The sequence below is a fragment of the Orcinus orca genome, chromosome 1, assembly GCF_937001465.1.
Source record: "Orcinus orca chromosome 1, mOrcOrc1.1, whole genome shotgun sequence".
In the NCBI taxonomy this organism is placed as follows: Eukaryota; Metazoa; Chordata; class Mammalia; order Artiodactyla; family Delphinidae; genus Orcinus; species Orcinus orca.
Window position 1 is genome coordinate 54,368,680 of NC_064559.1, and position 23,758 is coordinate 54,392,437.

Below are 23,758 nucleotides of genomic sequence, written 5' to 3' on the forward strand. Positions count from 1 at the left end.
GCTAGGCATTGTACAGAAGGATATATATCTATATCATTTGACCCTCAAAACCATCCTGTGTGATTACGGGAGTTCCTGATTCCCTTCTCTCCACACATGCTCCTCTGTAATCATCCCCAGATCAGCAAATGATACCACCATCTACGCCGTTGCCCAAATTTGAAACTTAGGAGACATCCTTGATTCTACTCTTTGTCTCAGTCTTACCTTTTCCCCAAGTGAGTATGATCTTATTCAATCTATCAGTAGGTCCTCTTAGTCTTACCTCCCAAATATCTCCAGCATTTGTTCCCATATCTCTTGCATCTCCACTGCCATGAGCAGTAGCCCACGTTCCCATCTCTCAACTCCTTACTGGAGACTTCACTTCTCCTCTGGGCCCTTTCCTACCTAGTCTGCAAACATCAGTCAGAGGGATATTTTGTAAAAACAGATAAATAAATTAGAACATGTCATTTTCCTGCTGAGGACATTTCAATTGCTTCCTGTTGCATGAATAATAAAATCCAAACTTTCTCACTCACGAGGTCCCACATGAGTTGGCCACACTTTCTCTGACCTCATCCTACATCCCATTCATCTTACTTAGTGTGCTTTGTCCACACCGGACCTAGAATCCCGAGCACAACTCAAGCTCTTTCCTGCCAAAGGAAGTTGGTACCATGCTCTCTGCTTGTGATGCTTTTCTTTTTGTTCTTTTCCTGGCTGGCTCTTCTTCTTATCTAAGGATAAGTTTTCCCACCCAAGAGCATCCTTATTTTACACCTCTAATGTTTTTGGTTTTTAATTAAAGCACCTGTGTATTTTTGCATAGAATGGATACTCTGTAATTATTTTGTGTGTTGCCTGCCTCGCCCACTGGGATGCCAGCTTGGTGAGGGCAAGACCTTATTTTCTATTATATCCCCAGTGCTCAGCATAATGTCTGGTACAGAACAGGTGCCAATAAACATTTGGTTCAATGAATGTATAGATGTTTATTTTATAGATGAACTAAGTAGGTTTCGAGAAGTAAAATAACTTGTCTGAGGTTACCTAATGGCAGAGCAGGGATCAGTACAGGCACACCTGTTTCACTGTGCTTTGCTTTACTGCACTTCACAGGTATTGATTGCACCTTTTACAAATTGAAGGTTTGTGGCAACCCTGTGTTGTCAGATGATGGTTAGCATTTTTTTAGCAATAAAGTATTTTTAAATTATGTACACTGTTTTTAAAGACATAATACTATTTTACACTTAATAGACTACATTATAGTGTAAACATGACTTTTATGCACACTGGGAAACCAAAAAAGATTCGTGTGATTTGCTTTATCGTGATATTCGTGATATTTATTGCCGTGGTCTGGAACGAAATCCCCAGTATTTCCGGGGTATGCCCGTACCGTGGATCTGTCTGATGCCAATCCCTACGTCATAATCTGGAAGCACTAGTGTTACTAGAAATGGAGCTGCAGATAAATTACTTTCCTTTACTTTGTGCCTTTGTACAGAGTATCTCAAAGTCTCACCACACAGAATATCCCTAAAGATGACAAGGAGTAACCGCATTTCTATTTCCATTACATAGGTTAGGAAACGAAAGCATTAATTGGCTAAACGTTTTGCAGGGCACGCGGTCAGTTTCTGAAGTGAAATTAGAAAGCTTCTTCACTCAGAGCATTCTAGGCCCTTGCTGCTTACAGTGTGGTTCCCAGAGCAGCAGCACGGAAACCACCTGGGAGCTTGGAAATGCAGAATCTCAGGCTCCCACCCAGACAGACTCAATCAGAATCTGCATTTTAACAAGATCCCCATGTGATTCCTATGCACATTAAAGTTTAGGAAGTAGTTTTCTAGACCATTTTAAAAGACACAGTCCTCTACTCCACCCCAGACAGAACCATCAGTGCTTCCAAACTCCAGGCCAGCTTTCCTCTTAACAAACTGCAGACCTGGTTTCTCAAGCCAACATCCTAAATGGAGAGCAGCAGACTCCAGGCATAGCTAGTCCACAGCCGATCATAGTTGCTCTACCCTCGCTCACACCAGGCCTCCGGAGGCCCATTCCCGGTCCACTTGACTGGACAAGAAATAGTAATCGGCAGGATCGGCCCACCGGACACACGGGCTTTGACCTTTCATTTTTCCCTGACTCATAAAAATGCTTATAACTTACAAAGCTCCTCTTCCATGTCAGAGTGAGCAACCTGCTAACCCCTAAAAGCGTGTGGTCAGTTCTACTTCAAAGCTCCACCCCTCTCTTCTATCTTTGATCTTCCTGCTGCTAACTCTTTGGTCTCCAAATTGGCAGATGCGGTAATGCCCTGGCCCTAAGGCTGAACCCCTACCTCAAGTCCGGGGCCACTTCTTCATCTATCATTGCCTAAACTGTCCAACCCTCAGCCTCTCTCACTTCAACAGCCCCCATTTAACCTCTTTTCTACCAGTCTCTTGGCCCCTCTCATGCATTCTTCACACAGCTGACAGAGCTATCTTCCTACTAAATCTGCTCAGGTTACCTCCAGACCTAAAAACATCCTGAGGTTTCTCCAATGCCTGCAATTTAAACCTTAACATTATTCTGCATAATTCTACATCTATTCCCTTCAGGGTGTGTTTGAGGAGCTGGCGATTACGCTGAAATGCAGGGGTGAACTGGGTCTAAAACATGGAAACCTTAAATAGGAATCTCTTACTTTCATTATCTTTCATCATTCAGTTGCAGCCTACCTTGGAGATGTTGTGGGTTTAGTTCCAGACCACCGCAATAAAGTGAATATCACAATAAAACAAGTCATAGGCATTTTTTGATGTCCCAGTGCATGTAAAAGTTATGTTTACACTATACTGTGGTCTATTAAGTGTGCAATAGCTTTTATGTCTAAAAAATGTACATGTATTAATTTAAAAATACTTTATTGCTAAAAACAATGCTAACCATCATCTGAGCCTTCAGTGAGTCATAATCTTTTGATCTGAAATATTGCGAGAATTACCGAAATGTGATGCAGAGACACGAAATGAACAAATGCTGCTGGAAAAACAGCACCGATAAACTTGGTTGATGCAGGGTTACCACAAACCTTCAATTTGTAAAAAATGCAGCATCTGCAAAGCATAATAAAGCAAAGAGCGATAAAATGAGGTATGCCTGTATTTGTCCATTCATATGTTCAGTCAACAGATATTCATTAAGCACCTAGTATGTGCCCATACATTACATTAGGTCCTGCTGTTGTAGAAACAAATATTAATACAATAATAAGGCCAGAAGACTAACCTGTGGGAACCCAAAGAGGGGCATAAGGAAGACTATCAGGAAAGGAACACTTAAAGATGGGTTTGTTAGAGAAGGAGAAGGACCTGCCAGGTAGAAGGAGCAGCGCATGCAAGAACCAGTGGTGTGAAAGGCAGTGTGTGTTTGAAGCCTTAGTCTAAAGTTTAAATGGAAAAAAAAAACAGGCCTATATGTGGCCCCTGTGGGGGAAAAGAGCCTGGGTGGGACAAAAGTCTGGCAAAAAAGGGCCACAAATTGTATGAATTCCATTTCAGAGGGTAGGATCTCTCATTTGTAAGGAATCCTTTGGCTATCTTCATAAAGTCTCTAGTTGAAGAATTCTTCTTCTAGATATTGTTATATTCCTGTTCCTGGTCAGTCCAACTCACAGGTCTCATGAAAAGTGCTCACAGGATGTCCATACATTCACACCCTCACCTGCGGATTCATGAATCCATCACTGCCCATCATTGTTGCTCTTCCAGAAAGCAAAGCTCTTTACACGGCTCCTTGTCCAGAAGTCACAGCAGTGATAAGACCTGAATCCACTAAAGAGTTACCAGAACTTCTGGCAAGTTGTGACCTACATAATGACTTCAGAATTTACACAGGTGAACCCTGCATTTGCCTCATCCCTCTGATGTGGGCTGGAATGGAAAGGCTGATTAACATTCTCTTTGCCAGTTTTCCCCGAATGAAGAGGAAGAGTCAGAGGTCACAGTGACCTTCAGCAGGTTGTTAGTGGCTTCACTGGGTAATTCCCATCAGGAAGATGGTGTGTAGAGTGGTTAAGAGCAGATGACTTGGAATCAGGAGACTAATGCTCAAACTCCAGCTGTGGCTCTTCATATGTCTCTGACTTTTATTAAATTACCTCATCTTTCTTCTCTCAGTTTTCCTATCTGAAAAATGGGGATAATAATAGCTTCCTTACAGGGTCCTTGGAAGATTTTATAAGTTAGTGTATATAAAGCATGTAGTACAATGACTGGTACATACAACGTTCAATAAGCCGTGGAAGTTACTCTCTCTCTCTTTCTCTCTCTCTGTGTTCCCTGTGTGTGTGTGTGCGTGCGCATGCGCATGTATGAGAGATACAAGTGTGGAATGTTAGCATTCTACTCAGTCTTTCCACCCTACTTAAGTCTTCAGATTTTTGTCCCACCCAGAATCTTTCAGGAGACAGTTCATAAATTAGCTGGGCCTGACCTGACCTTATTAGTAAAGAAAAAAGGCAAGCTGTCAATCAAAATGCTCACCTGGTATGCTGAAGAAGGGCTTAGAGGGAGCCTGCGACAGGATGGGGTAGGAAAAAGGAAGTGTAGAAAGGGCATCAGGGAGAGAAATTGTGAGTTGAAGAACCTAATGGCTTATATATAACAACCCAGCAGTTACTCATGTTAGATTTTTAAAATTATTTTTCCTGATTAATAGAGAAATCAGTGGTCAATATAATATCAGAGGAGAAAGGACAGTTTTACAAGACGCTCCCTAGCTTGGGATTGAAGGTCACAGGGAAAACTATAAGTTCATCAAATGCTCTGTTCACAGTGAAGGCTGCACGCCAATCACCAGAGCCTGTGAAGCCTGCAGCAGCGAGCTGGCCTGTGCCCAGGTGTGTGTGTGAGTGTCCAAGGCTTGGAGCAGAGGTTTAGTCACTTTCATGCCAAAAGAGGCTGTAATAAATTAGCCTAAATCTCACATTATCCTACAATGGCAAGAGAATTGAGGATTCCAAGGATAAACTTTGAATGTATTTACTATAAACACTAATTATAAAGCCAGACAATGTCTTAATGGAAAGAAAACAAATTTCTATTTCTCACAGATGCATGAGTGTACATAAAGATTACAGTGTGTCCCTTAATTGCCAAATCAGAGCTAACCTGTGTGTCTCTATATACATAGGTTTAGCATCTAGTCATGTATGTATATGCACAGTGTTATGACACAGAACTTAAAAATTAGGTATATTATTTTACTGAATTTTTAAAATTACAAATCCAGGGTACTTAAGGAGTTTTAGCATTTGCCTCAACTGCATATTTCATTTCATTAGCCAAGTCTTTCTTTCCTTTCTTATGGTAGGATAAAATCAGTTGAACCTCAGAGAATCAAGCTATGGTTCAAAAAGATCAAAAGAGACTAAAAATTTAGGTAATGTCTCCAGGACATGCCCTTCCCTTCTCCTCCAAGACCAGCCTGACTGTATTTGCCCACCCTAATTTTTGAAGTATGTCCAGCTCTATCTTGCTGACGATTTAATTTCCATTTCTTTTTCTCCACATCCCCCTTTTTCCTTTTCACGGTCCACTTGAAGCCACTGTAGTATTTGGATAACTCACACTGGGATGAGATGAAACATTCAGAGGGGGTTCTGATTGGTGGAGGGAAGTACATGTATTTTTTTTTTAATTTAATGAACTTTCTCTTTTGATGTGTGTGTTTTCTTTATAGACAGGGGAAATGCACTTCCCTACCGCCCTGGTAACTGAAGACCTATACTTCCCACTTGGAATGCCACCTTCAGTCTTTCTGGTCTCTATGTTGTTTTTCTGGGGCAAAGGAACCAACCACAGGATGGGAAACAACAGCCCCTGATGAAAATGTAGCTGAGTATATTCCTTGCTAAAGAAGATGATTAGCTGTTAACCACACCAAAAGCAACATTTTACAAGGAGTATTAACCTGCTGGAAATGATGATGATGGTGATGATGATAAACAGCAGCTACTTCTGACTTGAAGTTTGATCTAAGGACTGTGCTCAGTTCTTTATATCTGTTGTCTCATTTAATCCTTAAAAAAATCTGTAAGTATCCCTCTTTCCTATTATCCGTCTGGTAAATAAAAATAGTCATGTTCAATAGAGATCAGTGACTTGAAAGGTCAAAGAGCTAATAAATAGCAGAGTTGGTATGTAAATTTATATCTCACTAACGCCAGAAGCTGCGTAATTAACCACTAAGCAAAGAGATAAATCTTGGACAAAGGAAAGACTTCCTAGAAAGCTGACTAAATTTTCTTCTTCAGACATTTTAGAGAAGTGCTTAATCTTTAAACTCAATTCTAGAAATCCTTAAAAATGTACCCAATATTCTGTCTTCAAGAAAGATCTAGATCTAATCCTCTCGGGGGTGAGTGGAGAACAATTCACCAAAACCCATCAAGAGGAAGAAATAAAACCTTGGCTATTCATTTGGATCAGAAGCTCTCCAAGTATTACCTACTAAGTATTGCCTACTAAGATCCTGTCTGTGTAGTATTTGTGTTTATAATATATTGCTGTTTCTTTTTTTTCCTGGTGGCAATAAATTTCATGTATCACTTCTCTCAATGGTGTTATACCAAAGTGTTAAATCTCCTCATTAATTCTGTTGAGACAGAAAATAAAATATAGACTTTTAGAGCTGGAAGTCACTCAAGATTTTCCATTACTTTTCAGAGGTGGAAAAAGAGGCTCAGAGAAATGCAGTAATTTACCCACGATCAAAAGCCTTATTAGCCAAGAGCGTGGGCTTTGGAGTTAGAATGGTTTTAGCACCATATATTGGCTGAGTGATCATGGGATGACTACTTAACAATACTCTGAGTCTCAGTTTCCTTATCTGGAAGAGGGGATAATAAAGTACTTAAATGTATTATTATTATATTATATCATTATATATTACCATCTCATATTATTCTCCATTATACTATTATTTTATCATATAATAAAATTTATCTGTGTCATAAGAAACGAATGGGGTAATGTATGTAAAGCTCTTCACACACATAGCACATAGTGATGAATCATCATTATCATCATCATCATCAACCCAACAGTACAGAGTTGAGACCTTATGTGTTTTAAGTCTCTGCCACACTAAACAGTCTTCCTATGTGTACAGAGATGGGTCAAGTACACACATCTAGCTACAAAGCCCTCTTGCACCCTCCCCCCAGATCAGATCAGACAAACCTCACTGAAGGGTTTTACCAACCAAACGTTTGTCAAACAATAAACAGGCACAATGTAAGGCCTACTTACAATGTTGCAGTCTGAACCTACATTTGCGCTTCTAGAACTTAAGTAGATTTATGTTCTTTGGAAAAGTGACCCTCAGAAGGATGGCTATTTACAATTACTCTTAAAAAGGTATTACTACTACAGTACCTTTCAGATGGCATCTTGATGAATGACTAACTTAGAGGGAGAGGCTGTCTAAGTAAAGTTAGAAGGTTGGGACAATTCATAATTTAAATTAATTATGAGTCCTAACGAGGTTAGCCTAACCTTCACACATAAAGATAACACCTAATGAGAAAAAGGTAACCACGGGAGTGAAAGACAAGGGAGAATATAACACAGTCTTTTTGATAAAATATAAGTCATACACACTTATTTTAGCTCCCTGGGAAGTCAGGTTAATGAAACATTAACCTGATTAATGTGATTAATGATGACGTATATATGGAAGTAAATTGCATGGAAGGAAAAGAAAGGTGTGTGTGTATTACAAAATATGAATAAGGAAGAACTCCTGAAACTATCTAAACATGGCAATTTCTTTGAAGTTACCATTGTTAGTATTTTCTCTATTAACTCCAAAAATAAATAACCCTCAAAGAGACACATGAAATCTGGCATGCAAAAGTGCTGCTATAGTAATTTTTTTTTTTTTTTTTTTTTTTTCCGGTACGTGGGCCTCTCACTGTTGTGGCCTCTCCCGTTGCGGAGCACAGGCCCCGGACGTGCAGGCCCAGTGGCCATGGCTCACGGGCCCAGCCGCTCCGCGGCATGTGGGATCTTCCTGGACCGGGGCACGAACCTGTGTCCCCTGCATCGGCAGGCGGACTCTCAACCACTGCGCCACCAGGGAAGCCCAGCTATGGTAACTTTGAGAAGAGGAAACGTTACTCTGGATAGTTTTCAGAAAGTCAAAATCCCATGACTGATATTGTTCTTACACAAAGAAAGGTTTGTGCTTCTAGATTGTGCTTCTTGATTTTGGCTGCACATTGGAGTGACTTGGGGAGCTTTGCAAAAGACTAATGCCTGGGTGCCACTTCCAGAGATTCTGATGAAAGTGGTTTGGGGTTTGAGCTGGGCATTAAGATATCTGAACTCTCCCCAGGTGATGCTAATGTACAGACTGGTATGAGAACCACTGTTCTGGTGAGCTTGTTGAGAGGGAGAGGTCTAATCATTTTTCTGTTATCACCAACATGTACAGTTTGCCAATCAAGCTTAAATGTCAGTTGAATAAGTGAAATTGAAACTCTCTCTGGAGAATGACCATTCCTATGTTGCTGAGACAATTGCTAGAAGAAAAATAGACATAATATTTTTAAGGGTTCCTTCCACTCTAAAGCACTTGAAATAGAAATTTCCATACCCTCATAAGAAAAAAAAAAAACCACCCTCTTTCCTGCACCATTTTTAGCATCAGATTTAACATTAAAATCCTATCATGAATTTTCTAATAATTCAGTCTTTTCATCCATTTAGAAACTATTTACTGAGTACCCACCAATAAATGTAGAAGCCACTGGGCACATGATGCTAAACAAACATCCATGGTCTATCGGACAGCTAATCGAACCATTTCTACTCAGTGAGATAAATGATGTTGTCAGGGAAGTTTTCTGTGCAGTGGGAAACCATGGGAGGGACACTTCCTACAGACTGGGGAGATCTGGGAGGCTTCCTAGACAAAAATCACACTTATGCTAAAAAATAGGGGAGTAGGAGTTAGCCAAGCAAAAGGCCACTGTCGGGGAGAGTTCTAGCCAGAAGGAACAGCATGTTTGAAGGCCCAGAGGCATGTTAGCCACGGTGTATGTAAAGAAGTAAAAGAAGGTCCAGAGCATCAGAGCCTACAGTACAGAAGGTGTTGTGTGTTACAGCTGGAGGGAAGTGATCTCTCAGGGAAGATAGTCAGCGACGAAGCTAGGTAAGCCAGGCCCAGCTAGATCATGCAAGACCTTGAACGTATTTTAAGTTTAAGCTTTTTTATATTCTTAGATGAAATAGCAGAAAGGCTTGTCATTTAGTTTTATGCAGGGGAATACTGTAATTGGACTTGAGTGTTTTGAAGATTATTGATGCTGCAAAGTAGTGAATGTATTGAAGGGGGAAAGACTGGAGTTAGAAAGATCAGTTCAGAAGTGAAAAAGGATAGTGATCTGTCATAGAGAAATGGCAGCAGGGATGAGGAGAAATGGCCATATCTAGGAGTCAGTAAGATGATGACACTCAATGGAAGTTGATGACTGAGGGTGAAGGACATTCGAAAGTCTCAGGTTATGTGCAGGTCCCTGACCTGCCCAACCACATGGAACACAGAAGGATGTGCAGATTTGAAAGAGATTATAATAGGCTCTGTATTATATAGTAAGAGTTTGAAAGGCAGATCAGATTTCCCAAGTGGCTATATCTGTAGGCTGTTGTCCTAATGGGTCTTATGGTCCTTACAGGAAGAGACTAGATAGCAGGTGTGGTTTTAGAAATCATCAGCATGTGGAAGGTAGTCAAGGCTATGGGGTAAATGATCTTCAGCCCAGACAAGTGTGCAGAGCAAGAGAGAAGAATGAGCACAGAGACACCAATATTGAAGAAATGGGCAGAGGAGAAAAAGCCAGAAGAGGAAATTGAGAAGAGACAGAGAAGCAGCAAGAAAATCAAGGGAGTGAGATAGAGCAGAATCAAGGAAAAAGTCTCAAGGAGGGTCTAGCCAACCATGTTGTAATGAAGAGCCAGTCTCCACCTTTGATGTTTGACTCTGATGGCTTTCAAGCCCCAACATATCACACATCTGAGCAAGCCTGTAAGAAAGCCTGGGTGCTTCCTCTTTTGGCTTCAGCAGAAAGTTCAAACCACGCCAGGTCCTGTTCACATGCACAAACCCTCCCCCAAGCCTCACCCCCTAACCACCATACAACTCCAGACCAGTCTCCCTTCCCTGATTGCTCAAGCCATTTGAAGACCAACTTGGAATTTTCCCCTTCTCTCCCCTGAAAGCCTCATTATGTGAGTAATACACCTTTTCATACTCTCTTGGTCAATGTGTGGCATCATACTTTCAACATCCAAACCAGACTTGGGTGGGAGGGTCCATCCTATCTCACAGGGTGACCGTGACATAAGCCAACTATTCTCATATAACATAAGGTCTAAAAAGAGTCCCTGCATTTGACAGCAGTGGGGTCCACGGCAGGCTCAGCCTTAGTGGAGAGACGGGAATAAAACCTGAGTGTCAAAGTGTGAAGGAGGGAGAAGATGGCAAGATGGAGACAGTGAATACAAACAACTCTTTCACCAAGTTTCACTGTAAAAGGGAGGGGGGAAGCTGTGGTAGCTGGAGGAGGACATGGAGTCAATAAAAGGCTCTGCTTGTTTGAATTTTAATATAGGAGAGACCCGAGCACAATTAAAGAGAAGTAACCAGGCGAGAGGAAGGAAGAGGCTTCAGATGTAGGAAAGAGGAAGGTAAAGTGATTGAGAGAAATTCTCTAGAAGGGGTACAGGATCCAGAGCAAAGGTGGAGGAGTTCATAATTCATTTTATTTAAAAAAATTTTTTTAGTTTATTATAAAATATGATTATTTATTAAAAGAATCCCAAAATAGAAGACAAAAAAATCTTGCTGAGTCAACACCACTTGCCCAGAGTACTGACACTTTGGTGTTTTTTTTCTAGTTAAAAAAAATATATAAGGTTTTTTTGTTTTTTTTTTAACTGAAGTATAGTTGATTTACAATGTTGGGTTAGTTTCAGGTGTATAGCACAGTGATTCAGTTATACATATAATACATAAAGAATATATATATATATATATATATATATATATATATATTCTTTTTCAGATTCTTTTCCCTTATAGGTTATTATGAAATATTGAGTGAAGTTCCCTGTGCTGTACAGTAGGTCCTTTTGGTCATAATTCATTTTAGACAGTGAGAAGGGGGAGAACATGTTTGGAGGTGTCAATTAGCTTGCACACCTGTGGTCAGACCTTTGCGCTTTAGGGAGTGAGGTGATCTGCTGGAAGTTAGGGAAGAGGTGTTACTGGAGGAGAGGAGGTCTGAAATAGCCTTCAAGAACAGAGACAGTGTTTGTCTTCAAAACACAGAAGGGTCTGGACACAGGATGGAAGGGTCACGTCCCTGTCTTACTGCCATCCTGGAGTGCTGGTCTCCGCTTGGTTTGCCTGTTTCGAAAGATCTGTCTAGTTTTCTTTTATTGCTCTCTGCCTCCACAAATTGGCTACGATCTCCTCCTTCTAGCTCACTTCATTATTTTTTTAAACTGTTTATTCATTTATCTCATTATAAAGTCTAGAAAACTTAGCAAATATAAACAAGCAGAAAAAGAAAAGTTATATTCCCTATAAACCTACTACCTAGAGAATACGACTATTAATATTATAATCACTTCTAGCTTCTGAAGAAGGATGATTAAAAACATACCTTTAATATGGAAAATAAGGATTGTATCATTTATAATAACTATGTTCTGCTTTTATCCATTTATTGTATTGTGAATGTTCTCTCATGTCTTTAATATTCTCCTAAACATCTTTAATGGTGACAGGATATTTCATGATATGCCCGTATAATTGTATGGCTGTACTACATAATGGGCATTCATTTTGTTTTATTGAATTTTTTGTTACTCTCCTTCTCAACTTTTCCCTCTGGAGAATCCATACAGTTTGGGTGATACTGACTCTACCCAAGACTTCAAGGCCAGGTCCTTGACCAAGGCCAAGGCCATTGCATTTTCTTGTCTTCAGGAACTAGAGTCAGTGTGAGCAGTGTCACCTTCACATCCAGGGGCCAGGAGAAAGGGCCTACCTGTAGTCCATGTCCTCTCCTATGCTCCACTGTAAGGAGGAATAATGTCCATGAAAGAGGGAACATGGAGGCTGTGTGCTCCTGAGGCCAGAGCCTAGGTCTTACTGATATCTTCACTCCTAACCGCGAAGCTGGCATAGAGCACCCACATGAAGAAGTACCAACTGCAGCTGTGCCCTCCCTGAATCCGCAAGTGCAATGGGACAAAGCTTAAACAGGCTGGATAGGAAGAGAAAAGTCAGATGCAGCATTTATCTTTCTCTCTTGAAACAATATTCAACAGACTTGAGAAGAAGCAGGAAGGCAATGTACTTGGCTGATATTTTGGTAGTTGTTTCCTTCTTTTAAAAAGAAATGAACAAAAAGTAATTTCTAGCATATGTATTGAACTTCATAGTTTATAAAATACTTTCAGTACATTACCTGCTTTGGGCCTCAAAACAGGACTCTTGGGTAAAAATCATTACCACTCCTCACGTCAAGGAGGCAAAAACCGAGACACGTGGATATGACATACATTGTTCAGGGTCATGCAAAGAACAAGTGGCAAATTTGACCATCTAGGAGGTTTTTCCACTACTCAGAGAACTGCAGAAGACTAGCATGTGGCCACTCTGTCTGGGTTAATCTCCCTGTTAACTTCTCTCAACTTCTTCTCCCCCTGCCTGCATGTCCTAGAAAGAATTTTAGGGCTCCATCTGTACAACTCTGGGCTCCAAGCAAGGAACAAGGCTGACATAGTTCGTTGGGTAAACACAAGCAGCAAGTGACAGTGATTTACTCCTGACTTGCAAACTTCTGATTACCAGTCCACTGCTGGCTATGTAAACAGGTGTAAACTAAGATTAAAACCAGTTTATGCAGTGCAGTAAATAATTTAATCTCTCCTCAGCATGGTGCTTGTGAATGTAAATGTTTAAGTCCAAACCGATGCTGATGCTGTGATGCAAGCTTCCAGTTTCTCAACCAGAAAAGAAAGCTGTGCCTTGTGGGCCCCTGCTGGGGCAGAGAAGCCGGTGGAGTCAGATATGCAGACGCAGCAGGAAGCCCATCGTCATGGAGGAAACCTCACTGTTCCCAAGGCAAAGCTCAGCCACGGGCCCAGGGGAGCTAGGAATAATGCCTCCACCTCGAATTCCTCCTGGTCCCGAGACTTTTCTCTCTCCCTCCAGTCTTCATTGCATTGTTCTGCAGACACCTGAGTTGGCTCAGGTGTGTGAAAAGTGAGGCAAGAAGAGAAGAAAAAAAGCAAGAAAACAGCAGCCTTCAGGCTGGTTGTAATGCCATTCTCACTGGAAGATGACCTGGGTACTCACTACCCGTCAATGCATGCTGACACAAATTGATCTAGACCCTATGACCATCACGTGCAAATGTGTTTTCAGCTGTCAAAAACTGTTGACGATACCTGCTAGAGTCACTGAACCAGAATGCCGCTTCCTATGAATTTTTCGTCAGTATTTATTCATGTTCTAATTAGCCAGGCTCTTGCCTCGGGCTGAGATCTTGAGGAGGGGACTTCCCTCTCCCCCTCCCAAATATGATCTTGGGTTTTCTTGGGAGTGAAAGGCTCCCGGCAAAGCCGAACTCAATCCACCCCATATTGAGATGGCTGGATGCTGACTAGAGAAGGGCGAATTGGAGCCAGAGAGTAAGCTCCCTGTTTTTCTTTTGCTCCCTTAGAGAATTCTAGCTTACAATCAAAGTTGGTATCTCCTGGAATCACTGGTAATGCCATGGCTGGGATTATGTCAGTTCAAAAAAAAAGTCTTTAAAAACGTACCTACTATGATCAGATTTTGAACTAAATCCTGGGTAAGAAATAAATCTGATTTTCTCCTGTACTGACATAATTTATGGTAGGAAAATAATAGTTACTCTTTACTGAGTACAAGGAGTTTCTTCTTCTGAAAGCTTTTTGTTTGTTTTGTTTGTTCGGAAAATGTTTCTTTTTCTGAAACCATTTATTGAGCATTTAGCACAAACCGGGCACTGGGCTGAATATGTATTATCTTGTTTAATCCTCAACTGAACACTCTGGTGAGGGCATTATCCCCAGCTTACAAAGATGAGACCCAAAGAGTTAAGTAACTTGCCTGAGGTTACTCAGCTAATAAAATGGGGAACAACTGGGATTTGAACCCCAGCATGATTTTCTTTAAAACCCTTCCTCTTAAATTATGCAGTAAGCTTTTGTTCTTTCTGATCCACCATGCTCTCTTGGTTTCTGGGTCTAGGAGTGTAAACACACAAAGTCCAGGAAAAAGAAAGCAGAGAGACTATAATTACAATATTAATAGCTAATACGTATTGAGTTTTATGCTTTAAAAATAAATTTACTGACTCATGTTTTTTTGTTTGTTTGTTTTTGCGGTACGCGGGTCTCTCACTGTTGTGGGCTCTCCTGTTGCGGAGCACAGGCTCCGGATGCGCAGGCTCAGCGGCCATGGCTCACGGGCCCAGCCGCTCCGCAGTATGTGGGATCTTCCTGGACTGGGGCGCGAACCCGCGTCCCCTGCATCGGCAGGCGGACTCTCAACCACTGCGCCACCAGGGAAGCCCCTGACTCATGTTTTATACATACTAATTTATTTAGTTCCTACGTTATTATTATTATTATTATCCTCATTTTACAGATGAGGAAGAATGAGGCAGAGAAAGAAGACTTCCTGGCATCACATAACCAATAAATACCTGAGGTGGGGACCATCCCAGACAATTTCTCCCACAGCCACAACCATAAGCCTCCACCTGTCCTGATGAGGATGTTCTAGGACACAGTTGGATTCGGGTGATGTGTGTACTGCTTAAGAAGCTCGTAACACTTACTTTCAAGGAAAATAATAATTCGGGCAGAGATTCTTTTAAAAACACCTAGATGAGACTGTGGAATCTCCTATGAGAAAGAATATCTTTATAGAAAGCATACTTGGCCAGCCTGCCTGTCATGACTGGGGAACACACCTGTGCAGGTGAAGAGAGATTATATAGAAAAACAAACACAACAAACAATGGACAACCCAGAAGGTCTTAATATTAATTCCAAAACAGTGGTCTAGGATTTGCAAATGAAGGAACAGGAGCAAGGTACAAGGGTAGAGAGAACTGCAAAGACCAGGAACAATCCAACTTACTTCCTGACTTTATTCTCCGCACTTCCCATCACGTAGTAGCCCGGTTTGCATTTGTATCTGCAGATGGAGCCCACATCATGGTTGCCCTGGAGGCAGTGAGGCAGGAGCAAGTTGGCGTTCGGGATAACAGGGGGAACATCACACTCCAACTTGCAGTAGGCTTCAGGGAGAGACCAGAGCCCATCTTCAAGACAGGTCAGCCACGGGCTCAGTCCTGACTCCAAGAAAGAGAAGCACAAGATGCTCAGAACAGAGAGTCCAGAAATAAAACACTAGCAGAGAGAGCGAAGACCTGTCAACGTACCGTCATTCTTGGAAAGTCACGTTACTCTTTGTGGAGCAGCTTCTCTAAAACCTCAGGTCAAATGTTCATCCTATATCTTTGTGCCCACAGAGCGTCTACTGTGCTCTCTTATACAGCACAGAGGTCAGAAAGCTCTTTCATGACCTGAATGAAAGGAGGGCTACCAACCAAATCATTACCTCACTTCCTCACTATAAATAATAAAAATAGAGTAGTGACAGTATTGTGGAAAGCATTATAATAATACTAGATGACACTTTTATTGTGCTCATTATATGCCAGGCACCGCTCTAAGCATTTTACATGTATTCACTTGTGTAAACTTCAAACCTCAAACAACCCTATGAAATAGATACCATCATTATCCCCTATTTTGCAGCTGAGGAAATTGAGTTTAGGTAACTTGCCCAAGCTAGTAAGAACAGAGGCAGGGTTTGTACTCAGGCAGTTTGGATGCAAAGCTCTGCACTTCAACACCATACCGTATGCCTCAACGTCATTCATGGTTTCTCCGAGTGCAATCCATGGACACCCCACAGTAGCATCACCAACCCACCTCAGACCTACTAAATCAGAATCTGTCAGCATGAGGCTCAGGAGGTTGCATTTGTAACAAGCCTGCTCAAACACTGTTAGGCGCACCTAAGTCCAGGAGGTAAAGAGCAAGATGTGGGGTCTTCATCTCTTCCTAGCAGTACAGCTCATGTAACTATGCTCTCATCTCTAAAACAGAACGAAAAGCACCTAACTCATAGGATGGTTGTAAATATTAAATTTAAAAATGTGAATGATAAAGGGTATCTGGATTATTAATATTATTAGAAAACTGTTAGTTGGCTTGACTCCAGAGGACATAAAGTCAAATAAAAATGGGAAAGTCTAAGTTTCTTTCCTTAATGAGATCTTGAGTCAGGGCATTCTGGGACAAGGAATGGTATTGCCCTTTGGGACTTTGCTTGTGTTATCAGAAGAGGGTGATACAGCAGAGCCAAATGGGAAGGGCACTGGGGTGAAGAAAAGATCCCCAAAGTACCCCCGAAGAGAGAGAACCTGAAGAGAACTTGCATACAGCTCCTGGTTGGCCAGACAATACCTTGAAGCTTGGCTGGTGGGACACAGGAGATGGAGCAGCGTTTCAGAAAGTTTGTTCCCTCTGAGCAGGAGAAGTTTGCATAGTTCACCAAAGACTGGTCGGGGACACCACAGTCAAGGGGCATGCAGCTCACAGCCCGGTCCCAGTGCCCAGAGGAACATGTGAGCAGAATTTCCTTCTAGAAACAGAAAATTTTCTGCTGTCAAGGTGACATAAAAAGGCTTATCAAAACAGTTTCCAGGCTTTGAAAGAGTCCTGATGATTATTTGTGCAAACGTTCACAACAGGCAAAATTAGTTTGTCTTTCTCCCTCTTTATGCCTTACTGTCTTAGTGTACTATCTCACACTACCCAGGTATGCTGCTAATGAAAGGCAAATGTTAGTGTAAGGGAATCTTTAAATGAAGACACTCCTCCAGGCCAACTCTTGGCTATCCTCCACGTGCTTCTCCAGATCTACCCTTCTCCACCTTGCCCTGGGATGCTGGCTCCTGTAGATTTCATGCCTCTGACTTGTGTTTGGTTTAGCACCCAGGGCAACAGTGGCAGGAGACTGGAGAGGGAGAGAGGCAAGGGGGGTCAGGGTGCTGATCCTTGCAACTCCCTCCCTAGGGCTTTGCTGTAGGTTGGCTGCACCCTTTGGCAGCGATCTCCACACACCTCCTGCACTCTCTTCCCAGGGGTTCTGCTAACTGCTCTCTATAGTCAACTCTTCAGGCCTACAGGGGGTATCACCCCTTCACCCTGGGATTCTGCACCATCTCCTTGTAATTTCCTATATCCTGCCCCCACCTTTAGAAGTGGCCCCTTTACTGAAGTCCCTCAAATTGCCCACCTTTGAGTGTGTCATCTGTTTCCTGCTGGGACCTTTACAGATAATGCTACGAAACATAATTGTCTCCTCTGAGAATGGTGCCTAGGCTTTAAGAACCGCTGAGACTTAATGCATATGAGGCATCTTCCAAACTTTGTAGTTAAGTTTGAGAGATTCCAGCTGTTTCCCTGGGCCTGCGGTTTCTGTAGGGGAGCCCTAGAATTCATCACCATGAAATAAACGAGGAGACATTTTTTGAACACCTAGAAGGGCCAGATTCCTTACTAGGTTTGGATAAACAAGACCCTCAAGGAGCTAATAATCTACCAGCAGAGCAAATCATAGGTTGGAGCAATGTATCAGAAAACAATTGAAGGGGGAAAAAGGGAAAGAAGGAGAAAGAGAGAGAGGAAGGGAGGAAAGAAAGTAAAAAAGGAAAATTCTGGAGATATATTTTTGTTATATCCTACTTCCTTCTGTAATGATTTAAGAGAATATAATACAAAGACTGCAAATGATAAAGTGAAAGAAGTAGAAAACATGGACCAAGGAGAAAGAAAATTTAAATTGCTGTTTTAAAAAAAAAATACAGCGATATAATATATGCATGCTTGTTTTGTGGTGGTGAGATAGCACTACAGGGGCTGGAGGAGGGATTGCCCATACTTGGGTAGGAGGGAGAGGGTTTGCGGGGAGGTGCACAGGGTAGGTAACTCAGGAACTGGCCTTTGAAAGATGAGCGAGACTTCCCAGCAGCAGAGGGGAAGCAGGGAGAAGAAAGTATTCAGAGTGAGGGGAACAGGAGGAGCAGGCACTCAGAGACCTGGATGCTCATGGCTTGTTTGGGAAAAAGCACAGCCGTCATTCTAGCCAATGGGTTACCAAAAGTCAAAGGGAGAGTGGGCAGATTCTGCGGCTCAGCCAGCCATCCCACCAGGAGACCACAGTGGCACCGAAGCCAAAGGTAAAATGACTGGTGAAAGCACCTGTCACCCCTGACACCCACTCTTGGCTGGCTGCTCCTCCCTGCTTTCCAGGGGTTCCCTGTTGCCTGCCAGAAGAGCCCAATTCAAAGCCAGACACATTTTTCTGTTTAGTTTAAGTTCTTGTGTCAACAAAAAGCAAATATCCCCACTGTCTTGTGATCAGGAGCTGGGATCGTACAATCTGTTTAGTGGGGCCAGCCTTGGGTGACAGGAGTGGTCAGCTGGAAAGCTGTGCTTGCTGACTCCACCATTTGGTTGGCAAAAGGTGAGCTCCCACCTTCCTTCTCCCAACTCTGTCCCTGCCACACTGATCACAGCCTGGAAGACTGGCTCGAACCACAATGATCACTTCAAGAATGTCTCTCAAACTCTGCATATATTGCCTGCTTTTTCTGCTGGCTTCATTAGGTATTAACCATTTTGTCTTGAACTTGTTCCTAATTTTAATGAATTGCAAACACCATCTTTTCTTCTCTCCCCTTCTTTACCGACATCACAAAAATGTATTTAGTTCCTACATTGTTTTTGTTCTTTTTCCTTCTTTCCATCTCTTTTCTAGTTTGAGTTAAGCTGAGTTAAGGGCAGGTGATAAGAGTTCTGCCTTTCTCACCAAAGCATCATAGACCAAGGAGTTGGTGCTTCAAGGTATGTTAAACCTGTCTCTCTCTATGCAGAACCTAAACCAGCTGAAACCAAAGATTGTGTCTTTAAATCCTGACCATGTCTAAGCAAGTAAAATTCTTCCACAGATCTACAACCTGCTAAGCAGTCAACTGGTACAAGATGAAAACAATTCCAATCTTCCAAACCATTGATACCTGACTAACCAATCGTGATTCCACTCTTCCCTCATCACACCTCATCTTCCTCAACTTCTTCTCAAGCATCATTACCTTTTGCCTAATGCATCCTGTCTCTATCTCATACTGTGCTCATGTTTTCTAATGGTTGATTTCAATTTTCAAGTTCCTCTGTAGAGTACTGAAAGCTCTCTAAAGGAAAAATGGAAAATAAAATTCTTAGTTGAGAATACATTATCACGCTCATCATAATCGCAGCTTTGCAGAGAGCTAGGTGCCTACCATTTTGCTAGAAGCTGGTAAATTATGTCTAGTCAGTCATCAAAATAACCCAGTGACATAAATCCTTCTGATTTCATTATTTTACAAATGTGGAAACAAACCTAAAGTGGTTAGTTTCTTTTGTGTGTTTGTCTTTACCTAAATTACACACCTACTAAACAGTGGAGTCAAAATTTCATTCCAGGTCTGTCTCTCAAACTACACTCTTCATTAATATATTCTACTACCTTCAGATCACCTTGAAATCTTCAAGTGGTGCATGGTAGCTTGTAGAAATTTGGAAAATTCAGTTAAAGCCAGAATCATGATATAACCCCCACCTCAGTAACAGAAGGAAGAAAATCAGGCTCTTTCCTCCAGTCTTCTTGTAAGGAGGGCTGGTGGGGGCAGGGAAGGGGGCTGGTGCGTGGCAGTCAGACAATGAACCACAAACAACCTGATTGCAAACTATTTTGCCTGCAAATTGTGGACAGGTCTAAACTGCAGCATTCCCATTTTGAAGCCGAAAGTGGGGGTCATAATTTCTGATAGGAAGATAAAAAAGCAAGGGAGAAGGATGGAACAAGTGTCCCTGTCTACTGCCCACCTGGAGAGAAATTGGCACCCTAGTTAATGGAAACTGCACCTGTTCTTATGTATACCTTGCATTTCTATAAAGCCATGCTTCTCCTTGCTTGTTAGATTCCTCATTTTTCCTTTCAGATGAGTTAGAAACATGCGCCTTTCCCCCATCCAGACAGGGGGAGGAACATGCCTACTGTCCCTCCCCAGGGGCTTGGTCCTGATGACCACGGGTTTCCAACTCACCTGCATGGGCCTGAGGTACTGCCCATTGCTGGCCTGAAGGTCAAACCCCCTTTGACAGGTGATAGAGCACTTCATGTGACCTGGGCCACCAGAGGTACAGTTCACCACATCCGCGTGATCAAGCAGCAATGGCACACAGCTGCCCTGCTCCCCACAGGGCCGATGGACACAGCTGGAGATGACAGAAACAGAAGTATCTTAAACGGACTCAGAACTGATAGGCAGCAGCAAAGGCTTTGCATCTCCCTCTGGGAAGTGCCTCTAAACCAAAGAGAACATTGTTTCTCCAAAGCCTACATTAAATTCATTACTTCCTTCTATGTGACCTGGAACCACGCAACATAAAATGAACAAGGACAATATCATCTACGAAGTGATTATGAACTGGCTTTCTCTATGGCTCTTCCAGGAGGACAAAATGATGGTAGAACAGGTGGGGAGCGTGTCTCAAGAGCTCTGGATGGCATCAGAAATGAATAGATCAGAGGATAATCCTTGAAATATTTCATAACCAGTACTCTGGGCCCCAAACAATCAGAACAGACACAGGACAAAGGTCAGGACTGAATCCTGGAGGCCCCTGGTTGTGTCAGGCATTAAACTTTCTGTTGTTCAATCACAGGTTTGTCGCAGGGGACCCTGTAGAAAGGGCCTGGTTGTTTGAGATGGCAGAAAAAGCAACATTTATTTACTGATTGTCATGGAAATATTTTTGACAACTGGCATACACCATTGAATATCAGCACCAGCTAATCAGAAATTGAGCCCATGGCAGAAAGAAGAAACTCACACATATCAGATCCCAGCCACATGCCTGACGTTGTTCTACATGCTTCCAGGACATTATCTCAGCAGAGGAGAACTGCTGTCCAGATCTCAAGGGCTATTCAACTGGGAACAGGAGGGATAGGTAACTCCCCAGGGTTTGGGGAGACTCTGCTGGGACCATAACAGCAGCAAGGATGCAACAGAGATGGACCTAGAGATTGTCATACTGAGTGATGTAAGTCAGACAGAGAAAGACAAATATCATATGATATCGCTTATATGTGGAATCTAAAAAAAGAGTACAAATGAACTTACCTACAAAACAGAAATAAAGTTACAGATGTAGAAAACAAATTAATGGTTACCAGTGGGTAAGGTGGGGGAGGGATAAATTGGGAGATTGGGATTGACATATACACACCACTATATATAAAATAGATAACTAGCAAGGACCTACTGTATAGCAAAGGGAACTCTACTCAGTGCTCTGTAATGGACTATATGGTAAAAGAATCTAAAAAAGAGTGGAGATAGATAGATAGATAGATAGATAGATATATGTATGTATGTATAACTGATTCACTTTGCAGTACACCTGAAACCAACACAACATTGTAAATCAACTCTACAAAAAAAAGGGGGGGGGGCATGCAACAGAGCCGAAAGAGGGTTACCCTCTTATCAAGGCAGAACAACAGAGATTAAGATTTAGAGCAACTGCCCCCAGGCTGTGTGAATTTGAATCCTGGATTCACCATTTACTACTGCCTGTATGATTTGGTTATTTATTCCCCGGTATTTCAGCTCCTTCCCCCATGAGATGGGGATAATAATGGTGCATATCCCACAGGGTTGTTATTGTTCCTGGGTTAATTCTCTCTACTGCTCCACTGCAAATGGCCCAAGTCCCACCTTCAGTGGCCTGTTTTTTATGAACCAGCCACATGTTTTAGTTTTCCCACTTCTGTACTTTTGCTCAATTTGTTGTGTTTTCTAAAAGGCTTTCCTTCTCCAAGAAGCCCCTCCAGATATCTTCCTCCCTCGAACCTCTCAGGGAAATTTAAAAAATAACTCTTCGAACGCTTCTTTTACTCTATCTTGTAGTATAGTCATGTATGCATTTGATTGTTCTTCAGTTAATTAATTTATCCATCCTTTGATCCACAAGGCAATTAGTATCTGTCTCTTAAATGCTGTTGAATCTCCCAACTAGATTATGATATTCTTGAAGACAAACACTGACTCCTACCCACTTTTGTATTCACCATACACCTCATTGTAGGAGTTACAATAAGTGTCTGCTGAATTAAATTTGTTCATATCATAGACATCAAAGTAAGTCAATGGCTATCAAAATGGTAAATTTGTTAAATTTTATAGTGATAGGTGGGGATATGAAATACAAAAATATCATTATCAGACGACGGAGGATGGGAGGGAGATGCAAGAGGGAGGAGATATGGGGATATATGTATATGTGTAGCTGATTCACTTTGTTATAAAGCAGAAACGAACACACCATTGTAAAGCAACTATACTCCAATAAAGACGTTAAAAAAGAAAAAAAGTGATCCAACCATCTTGCCCTACTCATTCATTCATTCACCCATAAACATTTACTGAGCACTTAGCATTGGCAAGGCATCGGTCTCAGTACTGGGGATAAAATAAATATGCCCTTAAAGAACACATAGTCTAGCGGTGTAGAACAACAAGATATTTTCTTGCTCATGATGTTTTTGCCAGTGGTACTAAATATTAGTTAAAATGGCTTCTGTGAGTCTCGTCATCATTAATTTGTTCTATTTGCCCTTGAATTGTGTTAGCAGCCAACGACCTTATCAAGGAGCTGGGCAACGATATAAGAAAGTGGAAAATAGGGGCTTCCCTGGTGGCGCAGTGGTTAAGAATCCGCCTTCCAATGCAGGGGACATGGGTTTGATCCCTGGTCCAGGAAGATCCCACATGCCAAAGAGCAACTAAGCCGCGTGTGCCACAACTACTGAGCCTGAGCTCTAGAGCCTGCGAGCCACAACTACTGAAGCCCGCACGCCTAGAGCCTGTGCTCTGCAACAAAAGAAGCCACTGCAACGAGAAGCCTGTGCACCACAGCGAAGAGTAGCCCCCGCTTGCAGCAAACAGAGAAAGCCCGCGCGCAGCAACGAAGACCCAGCACAGCCAAAAATAAGTAAGTAAATAAATAAAAAAGGAAGTGGAAAATAAAATGTCATTGAATTGAACATACTGCCTTGAAATAACTGAGAATTGCTTTAAAATGCACTAGTCCAAAAAGTATGGATTTGATTCGAATATGCTAAAGTTGCTGCCCCTGATCTTGGGGTTTAAGTTACACGTCAGGGATTTAAGTTATATGTCAGTGACATTCTCATTTCTTTTACCTATGCTTATTAGGTATAGGATGGAGGAATTGGAGTTGAGTGGTATGAAGGAAACTTTTTTACTCCTTTAAGCTCTGATTATTCTCTGTGAAGGTGTAGTATTCCCTCAGAATCACTCCGGGAGCCTGATGAAGGGAGGAATATATGAATTGCGGGGGGATGACTGTTAATTGTCAGCATGGATTCTCCAAATCCAATGCTGCTAATTAGGTATGCAATACAGGAAATAAACCTTTGTCTCCGAGTCTTTATTCAGCCTAGCTGGGTAAGGCAT

The 23,758-nt window shown here is 42.0% G+C and overlaps 1 protein-coding gene across 1 annotated transcript in view; it reads right to left on the minus strand.

The window, feature by feature from the left end:
• The window catches only part of PAPPA2 (pappalysin 2), a 314,606-nt gene that overhangs the window by 58,309 nt on the left and 232,539 nt on the right, over positions 1 to 23,758 (minus strand). The window contains exons 15-17 of the mRNA XM_049715361.1: positions 20,318 to 20,489; positions 16,629 to 16,806; positions 15,232 to 15,445 (exon numbers count right to left, since the gene is read on the minus strand). Of these exons, the coding sequence (XP_049571318.1) occupies positions 15,232 to 15,445; positions 16,629 to 16,806; positions 20,318 to 20,489 (564 nt within the window). The remainder of the gene's footprint in view (positions 1 to 15,231; positions 15,446 to 16,628; positions 16,807 to 20,317; positions 20,490 to 23,758) is intronic.